The 10,074-nt window shown below is 31.4% G+C and overlaps 1 protein-coding gene across 1 annotated transcript; it reads right to left on the bottom strand.

Moving 5' to 3' along the window:
* Positions 1-147: 147 nt before the first annotated feature.
* Positions 148-2,844, bottom strand: LOC114750310 (serine/threonine protein phosphatase 2A 55 kDa regulatory subunit B beta isoform-like). Its single transcript, XM_028938878.1, has 4 exons — positions 2,322-2,844; positions 582-685; positions 381-479; positions 148-294 (listed from the first exon to the last, which is right to left on the bottom strand). Exons 1-4 carry the CDS (start codon positions 2,431-2,433, stop codon positions 169-171), a joined length of 441 nt encoding a protein of 146 aa, XP_028794711.1. The 5' UTR covers positions 2,434-2,844; the 3' UTR covers positions 148-168.
* Between the last annotated feature and the right edge of the window lie 7,230 nt (positions 2,845-10,074).

Below are 10,074 nucleotides of genomic sequence, written 5' to 3'. Positions count from 1 at the left end.
CAACAGATTCCGACTAGTGCCTCAAACTTACAATATATGTCCATAAACAGACACGCTGTCGAAGCATTCCAGACATAAACAAGGGACCAAACTGGAACCAATAAGTTAAAATGCACGTAATCCATGATCGGAAGACATTCATTCAGAGAACCACAGGCAAGCATTTATTCATACCTTCCAAAACTTTATGGTTTTGTCATTTGTGGATAGAAGAAACAGGGCACCATTAGCGGATTGGCACCATCTAATTTTGTTGATCTTCTCTTCTATTTCCAAGCTCTTAAGATAGTCAAACTGGCACAAAGAAATGATAATACATTAATATTAACACTTGTGAGCAGGGGGCATTGGAAAAGCCTTAACTAGCGAAGGATATTTACCTCAGGTTCATGACTCTGAAACTCTGTTTTGTAACGAAATTCAGGATGCCTACTTAGAGGATAGTCCATCCTCTCCAAATCCTGTCTTGATCCACCGTGCTGTATGGTACCGTGCACATAAATATTAAAATATTCAAGTACATAACATCAAGTTTTAATGCCATGGTCATGGAAACTAACGGAACTGAAAATCAGACTTACATCTTTTGTATCAGTTCTCTCAAAGAGAACAACCCGACCACCACGATCACCAGTTGCTAGATGGTCGCCAGACTTGTCAAATTCAATAGCAGAAATTATGTCCACTGAAAAGTTAAAATCAGCCACACACTCAGGTCTGACATTATCGAGCGCAAGCAACAAAAGCTAAAATAGGTCTGCCTATCACCCTGTATCAGTATTTTGTCGGGGAAAAAAAATTCTGTACCAGAAGATTACCAAACTCTGTTGATGGTGTCCAAATGTATAGAGTTTGTCCTATATAGAAACCCTAAATCCCAAAAGCCCCATCAACAATCATTCTATTCCTTATAAACCATGAACTACATCTCAGTTAATGTTTGACAAGAACAGTGTCTTTTCTGCACCTTGAACCATCCTTAGTAAAGTAGAGAGACTACAAAAACTTCCAATTATACCCCAGTATAAAATAAATTATCCTTAGTAAAGTAGAGAGACTACAACACACTTCCAATTATACCCCAGTATAAAATAAATTTAAACAGCTCACATAAATTTAAGCATCAAATATCCTTAGCTCTCTTATACCCTGACCAAAAGTGTCTGGACTTTCCATCTATATTGATAAAAAATTTAGTTTTTTTTTTAATTGTCCAATGAGTTCTTCTTTACGAACTACAGCCTTGCCCCTCTTCAACACAAAGAGTAACTGAAAGAAAAATAACGATTGAATTCTATACAAGTTTACTGCTCTCATCCACAAAATCTGAGAGTTTACTTATGGCATTCCAGATAAGCACACACATCAATGCAGTATTTTGTTATCGTTTCTACTCCCACGAACTAAATACAGTTACTCAGTTCATTAGAAAAAATAGAATTTAACGAGGAGTTCAAATTCCTAATGGTAGCTAAAGGTTCTTGCTTCAACTATCATTCTATTTACGTGTCAGATAACCACAGCTCCAGCCTACAGCCATCTGGAGTCTGAATTAAGAGACAGCCAGTCGAGGACAATGTTTCCCAGCCATGAAGCATATTAGTGGTTGCACCAAAAATTGAATAAGGATAAATCTAAATAGAAAGAAGACATGGTGTTGAGTCAACATTATAACACGTAGTTTAGTGCAGCCACCCAGATGCACCTTCTCACTCTCCTTCCCTTAGTACACCGTATTGCGTACTCTTAATGATAACTTGGCAAAATCCGAATGAGAAGGAGAACTCAATAGATAAAAGACATATAGAATAACGAAGATCTTGTCACAGGACACAAAGTCTCATGGAAACATCCAGACAAACTAAAGAAGCCAATTAACGGCAACAGAAGTGAAGTGCTCGTAACACAAGCACGAGCTGAAAACACAAGACGATAAACACCATTAAGTCTTACATATGTTAGCTCCACACGCAATCATTCAAATCCAGTAAATCCGTAATGCAAGACAACCTTGACGAAGGCAACTATGTAATATATAAAGACCTTCGGGTCACAGTTGAAAAAAAAACCCACTCAGGAAACCCACTACTCTACCCAAATCAAAAAAAGACCAACAAACAGACAATGATTACACCACGACCCACGAGCCGATACATGCATCCCCAGAAGCCGAAACAACAAGTGACTGACGAGGCACGACCAGAAATAGATCGAAATCACGCGACCGAACCCTAATCCCAACATAGACACACTACATCAACTGGATCCAACCAGTCACAACACAAACACGTCTCCTCAATACAGCATATTTTTGCAATTACCTTCCTGAACTTCTTCGCCGGCCGTACGTTCGCCGAAAACCTGAGAGAATTTCCACTCCAGCGGTTGCGTTGGACCCGCCGGAGCTGCGACTACCTCATCGCCACCGTTCATTTCCCGGGAAAACGAATCAACGGCCCCCGAAAACACGACGGAATCAGCCAATCTGATCACTGCATCGAAGATCGCTTTCTATGCTTACAAGATCATAGCTTCAAAGTCCCATCCATATCCATAACAAACAAACAAAAATTTATATCATCAATAATCAAAAAATTAAAAAAAAAATTCTCTTTTTTTCACAGCCTTCTTTGGATTTCCAGTTGAACCATTGGAACGCACAAAAGACCAAAACTTCTCTCTCTTTCTCCTCCTACAACAATCCTCTATCCAAGATTTTCTCTCTCTAAAAGGAGAAAATTGGGATTTCCAGATTATAATGACTGAGCAAGCCGTTCCTTGGCGCTGGAGAGGCACTACACACAAACAATCACAATTCCACACACAGACACACACACACTTCCCTGTCCACTCCCTCTCAATAATACGCTTCTCTTTGTTTTTTTCGCATGAAATCATATAATTTCCTCGTCTATGCTAACCTCACCTGCCTGTCACGCAATTAGATGAATCACGCATCTTGATTGGAACACGTTTTGGACATTATCCCCTTTTCTTCGGGCTGTGATGGCTGTGTGGCACAATCATGTGACGTTAAGAATAATTTAGATGGTCACTAAATTATTGATTAATTAAATTAAGAACTTTGTAAAAGGAATTGAAATTGTCTTAAAGATAAAAAGGTGAGGTGAGACCGTCTCAAATGACTTATATGTCCTTGCCTTTTTTCCTTTTAAGATATTTCCCGAGGGGTAAATGAGAACAATAACATGATCCAGCGGCTGAGATTTTGTAGAAAAGAATTATCCTTAGACGGATATATTCTATATCAAGTCTGAATTTTTTGTAACTAAGCAAGTTATATCATTCATAATTTTAAATAAAATATCTAGTCATAAATTTTATATTTCATATTAATTTGATATTAATGTTTAAATTTAAATATTATTACTTCCAATCCTAAATATAAATTGCACTACGAATTTATATTTAGGACGAAGATAATATATGGTTTTGGATTCTCAAGAAAGTAAATAACATGTTATGGTGTTGAAAACCTTACAAAAGTTAATAATTAAAATATTAATAATTTAGGAAATTGATGAAAACATCAAGAATGTCTAAAAACTTAGCTTCTTTAATTAACAGCTATAATTCTATTTCAATTATATGCAGCACATCTTCAGCTACGTTCAAATATTTTTTTCCTTTAAGCATAGTTGATGATAAATTTTGCATATTGGTAAAGAAGAGTTACAAACAAGTCTTTAAGTAAATTTCAAATACCTTTTAGCAATAAATTTTGTAACAGAAAAATTTTAGTAATCTTTTCAAAAATATAAAAAATAAATATAAATTTGCGAGAAGTATTGTTTTCATCCAGATGATTAAATCTTCAATTTGATCATCCAAAGTCCAAGCTCTAACTATATACTACCTCATGTTCTGATTATAAGATTTTGTTTATAGATTACAAACAAAATCTTATAATTAAGATCAGGAATAGTATATATTAATAATAAAAATAAAATAAAAACAACATGTGATATTTAGTAGAAGTTGATGGCAAGTTCCATTAATGCTATTAATGAAAGAGGCTCGCACATGCATTGTCTCCATTTTTCCTTTTTTGGCCTCAGTCTCTTTTTTCCTTCATTCAAAGTGTGTAAATAATTTATATCACGGATCGGGATCAGGACAGGCCCATTCCAGTTCTGTCCGATGAACAGTAATGGGATAGATTTTTGTCCCATGTCTTGTCCCATCCTGATGTTGTTTTGGTCCCGGTCAAAACGGGACGGATCCGGGACATACTGATGTATTCTTTTTAAATTTTTTTATTTTCTAATAAAATCTGATTTTTTTTTAATTATAGTTGTTTGGGCTTAGGCCTTATAAAAATATCTTTTTATTTTTTTTATTTGTTTGGGCACCTTTAAATAAAAGTCCAAAATATTACATATAACAGTCATTAAAAACTCTAAAAAAGCTTTTAACACAATAAAAACTTACTAAAAATTCTAATTATCAATAGTCTCAAATCATCAACAAATATAAAAGCTCTAAATATATATATCCATAGTTCCATACAACAATCTCAAATCTTAAAAAAATATGAAAAAAATGATATTATATAAATAGGATAAAAATAAAAAAAGGAACTGGGATGGGACCCCGTCCCGTGTCCTGTCCTGATCCCTTTTTTGTCCCGTCTCGAAAAATTTCGAGACGAGTCCATCCCGTCCTAATAAGGCCGGGACCGGAACAGGCCGACCGGGAGGGGCCGGGCTTGAATACCCCTAATAATATAAAGATTAGTGATAGACTCTTATCTGTTGCACAGTTCACATAATATTCTTTGATGGAGTTTTAAGCCTAAGTAAAGTGTTAATATGATTGCATGCGTGTGTGTAAGAACCAAGACATTTGATTGAAAGTTAGATTAACCTTCTTGGAAGTCAAATTAAAACTTGGTGCTTAACATCACAGTATGCGGTCACATAGCCTATAATATATAAATACACATATAATTTATTGTTCAACTTTTAATTTTCATTTGAGCAAATTTAGTTAAAAGAAGTTGGTCATCTTAATATTTTAAGAAAGATTAGTCTCTATTATTAAAAATATTCCTGGTATTTAAAAAAGTGTATGATTTAATAGCTAGGAAAAAAAATAAATGACCTAGAAAATACAAAAGCGAGCATCAGTGAGGCACCACACCACCCAAACTTGTGCAGGATCAAGACTTTTTTTTTTTTTTGGACAGAGTGCAGGATCAAAGACTTGATTGCGATAGATGATGTTTCTTTTACAATTGCATGACACTTTTTTTAATAAATAAATAAATGAACACGTCCTCTTTAGTCTTTTTTTCCTTCCCCAAGTTGCAAGAAAAAGTACTCAAGTCATTATGAACTTTAGTAGATTTGCCAAGGGAATAAAGCTTCATTATTAATTATTTAAGTAAACCATTGCCGTGAATTTACTATTAATATTATTATTAATTTTTTATATAAAAACTAGATAATTAATTTTAAAAATTAAAAATATTAGTTATGTCAGCTATTTTTAAAAATATGTATTGATTTTTCTAAAGCATCCTCTTTAATACTACATCCGATCCTTAATATAAGAGCTAATTTAACTTTTAATTTAGTTCTAAATATAAAGCCTCAATTCACTTTGTTTATCATATTTAATCATTTTTTCAAAGTAGTCATTATAGTAGTTGTACATGTTAAATATTCTATTAGATAGTAATCATAGCTAATACATAGCAAGGGTGTTCTAAAGAAAACAACACATATTTATTACAAATAACTACTCCACTGGTTTTTAATATAATACCCATTTAACTAATTTGATTAGATTAAAAAAGTTAGATAAGTTAGTTAACTATAAGATATGTGACATGTTTTTCCTAAAAATATCATAATCATCTTTCTTAATACCCCCTCTTCCTCTTTTACTTAATTGTGGTTAAGAGAGTATCCATAGGGGTAATTTAGAGAAAATTGATAAATATGAAAAATAGGTGTTATATTTAGAACCAAAACCAACTCAATAATTGGGTTTTATATTAATGAACGGAAGACTAAGTTGACAAATTTTCTTAATTTATTCAAACTAGTCAACTAGCTCTTATATTAAAAGACCGGAGATAATATCATTTTGTATTGAAATTACTCTTTAATAGAAACCTCCCTGTTACGTGCACTCAATAGGAATAGTTCAGGAAAAAATTTATAAATTTTAAAAATAAAATAAATTGAAATTTTATGTTTAGGATTAAAACAAATTTTTCTAAAACCCAAGTAGCCCCTATATTTATAATATTAAATTAAATCTCCTAACCAACTCTTATACTGGGATTCGATTTATTAGCTTTCCTGCCGGTAAATCACAAAGTTATTGACACTAATGAGATGATTTTTCTTCTTAAGTCAAAATGCCGTTCAGATATTTTAATTTTTTTCAAGTGTTATGAAGAAGGTGAGGAAATTTTCCTCATTCTTATCCAAACATATCGTATCAAGGACGGACTTATTGTTAAATTAATTAGAGCGCAAATCAATATTATCTGAAGTATGAAACGTTCTACGCTCAAATTGATGTTATTATTATGCCTACTCTACAGGCATGCAAGACTAAATTCATATTATAAGACTTAATTAATTAATTTAAAAATTAAAAAATTATTAAATTACTTAATTGGGGTACGTGTTACATATTTTTTTAAAATTATTTGTATCGTTACTTTATATATCAATTATAAATGAAGCAAATTAGTTTTCAAAAATTAATAAATATAAATACTTTAAAGTAATTTAATAAATTTTTTAATATTTTTAAATTAATTAATTAAATATTATATTAAGAACCAGAAATAATAACTAGAATAATTTAATGACTTAGCATCACGCGATTCTTTACCTGTACGAAAGTTTTTTGCTCAAAAAACAAAAAAAAAACCTTGTGCGAGAGTTTAATAATAATAATGTTAAATAAAGATGTTGGATGGGGAAAAAAAAAAGGCAAACAAGATTAGGTACAATTTTAGCCTGATTTTATTTTTTGGATGTAATTTTGACTGGATACACCATATATATATAACAATTTATTTTTTTTGCCAGTCGTTTTTTATTTTAAATTTAATAGGCTTACCTTTTTGTAATTTATTAATTAAACAAAATATCTTTTAAATTTCAATACTTATATATCTATTAAATTTTAGCAGACATAACTGTTTAATTCCCTATGCAATGGGAGACATTATGTCACTAACATTACAAACTACTCCACCATGTGTTTTGAAATTTCTTGACAATGTCAATATCAATATCTTAATTACGTCACATTTTGGTCCAACAAATATGCCAGATAATTTAACGTAAGAGTCATTTAAAAATAGCTCCCATTGTATTCTCACTTTTTTTGACCCAGGGAAAAAAAAATCTTACCCTAGCTTTTTACTAATATTTTCTAAATGTATAATGACTTTGTGTGATAACAAAATATTCAAATTATATCAAATAATGTTTTGTGGATTTTAATTACAATATTGATGTGATATTTTTGTTGGTGAACACTTTCTTCAATCCTAAAGAAAAAAGCTAATTGGGAAGGGTTTGTTTTGGTTTTAATTGTAAGATTTAAATTCATTTTGTTTTTTCAAATTATCCCTGTAAATTGCACATGGGGTTTTTTTTTTTATTTTATAGTATGAGGTAATTTTCTTTACAAATGATTAAAGGAAATATCCTGAGAAACCAATACTGTGAGTTAGGATCCTATATCTAAACTAAAAGCAAATATCTAAATTAAATTTTTATACTACCTTCAATTCTAAATATAATAACTAGTTGAAAAATTGAATTTGATTCTAAATATAAAACCTCAATAAATTTTGTCTCTCAAATCTATTATGTTTTTTTCAAAATATCTTATTGATTATAACTTATAAGAAGTCTTTGTAAGGAAGTAGTTTTAATGTACATGATTAAATATGGTACTTTAGAGAAATCAACACATATTTGTTACACGTAACCAATTTAACTATTTTTTTTAATTTTTTAAGTTAGTTATTTAGTTTTTATGTTAAAGACGAATCAGACTCAAATAATTACAAGATAGTTGGAACACATGGGATTAGAGAAAGAGGAAGCTGGAGAGAGAGATTGCTTAGAAGGAGGACATGTTCCCTAAAGTGAAGAGTTAAGTTTTCATGTCGAATGAACAAAAGCTTTCTTGGAATTGACCAAACACCTCCCTTTGTGTAGGGTATATGGTCTTCTTTTATTTCACACTCACATGCCTCCCACCTCTCCAATCATTAAACCCCCCCCCCCCAAAAAAAATCGGTGCCCTCAAAAAACCACTGCATATATAAAAATATCTAGAAAATTCTTATTTCAAGTGTCGAGTTGGAAAAAAAAACTAATAAAAATAGTTTGGCCTTTTTAATAAAAAAACTAAAGAAAATTCTTATGAAGACACCGACTTATTATTGGAAGTGTGCTAGTTTAAATTTTATTACTTTACAATATAGCGTTGATGATTTAGTACAGTCTAAGATACATTCGTCTTTGTTCATGATATAAAAGGTGCCAAGATTGTTTCTTTCAATAATGCAACAAGAAGAGCTTAGTTGAAGGATGTTGCCTGGACATTGTTTGAAGCCGTCCATGACCATCAAATGATTCAAACAATTTGGTTTCTAAAACGGAGTAAAAAGTTAAGGAGAATTACAATAAAGCCTCAAACAAAGAATATAATTATCAAAAAATCTCAGTAACAAAAGAATAACTTGTAATAACAAGTTTCATAATACTCTTCCGGTTAATATAAAATCCATTTAACTAATTTGATTAAATTAAGGAAGTTAGGTAAGTTAGTTAATTATAAGAAAAGTGACACATTTTTGCTAAAACACCATAATCATCTTTCTTAATACCCAATCTCCCTCTTCTCCTTGATTATGGTTGAGGGTGTATCTATAGGGGTAATTTAGAGAACATTGATAAATATGATAAATGAGTCTTATATTTATGACCAAAACCAACTCAACAATTAGGTCATATATTAAGGACCGAAGGAGTAATAAATGATAACTACTCACTTATCATCAGAACTTACCAGTAATTTTTTTTAGAATCTCATTGTAATTTTTTCAAAAAAAGGTTACTGCATTAGGATTTTCACTGTGACTTCTGACGACTGTGGAACCCGTTTAAATGTCATATGGATTAAATTTGTGATGTTGATTATTTTGCAATGATCGGAAAATTGGGTTGGTTGTGGAGAAGCGTTGCCATATTTATTTTCCTTTGGTACATATCTTATACTACCATGATGTTTGTTGTAGATGTATGCTTAGATGAATGTTTGGAATCCGTTGAACTTCATGAATTTGTGGATGGTGGATGCAAGAGTAGGTTATCGTTGAAGGATAAGTTTCTTACGTGTTAGTTTAGGATACCAAAAAGGGTCAAATGTAATTGCTTATTAATACTACCTCCGGTCCTAATTATAAGAGCCAGTTGACTAATTTGAGGAGATTAAGAAAATAAGTTGAATTAGTTATTTGTCCTCAATAAGTGTTGTTTTTCCTAAAATATCCTTACTAATCAAGTGTATTGACTAGAACTATCATTGTTAGAAGAGTTACTTTGGAATAAAATATATAAATATAAGAGACAAAGTAGATTGAGGTCTTATATTTAAGACCAAAATAAAAGTCAAACATGATCTTATATTAAGGACCGGAAGTAGTAATAACCTTGGTTTTTTTTTAATATACATATATATATATGTTTACACAATTGTTGCCCTTTTATAAGTAACCTGAGGTTAGTCATGGAAGCATAGGAGCCTGGATTTTAAAAGCTTCTGGAAATGATTTTTGATCTTGAGAATCTGTGATTTTGTGAATCTCTTCCATTTTACTTTGTCTGATTTGTTTGTGAATTTGGTGCATTTTAAAGATGTTACAAAAACTTGGTGCCTATTTGAATCCACGTTTCAATAGTGGCTAGGCAGCTTTTATAACTTCAAAGTACGTTGCACATGTTATGGGATGTTTGGATAGGTTTTTAGGATATTTGATTTATGGGTCACAATCTGCCAAAAAAA

This window comes from Neltuma alba, unplaced genomic scaffold (genome assembly GCF_004799145.2).
Source record: "Neltuma alba isolate B1F8T4 unplaced genomic scaffold, ASM479914v2 tig00006418_pilon, whole genome shotgun sequence".
In the NCBI taxonomy this organism is placed as follows: Eukaryota; Viridiplantae; Streptophyta; class Magnoliopsida; order Fabales; family Fabaceae; genus Neltuma; species Neltuma alba.
The sequence above is the reverse complement of the archived record's forward strand: the minus strand, read 5'-3'. Positions and strand labels throughout refer to the sequence as shown.

Coding starts and splice junctions, on each gene's coding strand:
- LOC114750310 (XM_028938878.1), bottom strand. CDS start 2,433: ATGAACGGTGGCGATGAGGTAGTCGCAGCTCCGGCGGGTCCAACGCAA. Junction 480..581: donor AGAGAACTGATACAAAAGAT/GTAAGTCTGATT, acceptor GGTACCATACAG/CACGGTGGATCAAGACAGGA. Junction 295..380: donor TTCAGAGTCATGAACCTGAG/GTAAATATCCTT, acceptor TCTTTGTGCCAG/TTTGACTATCTTAAGAGCTT.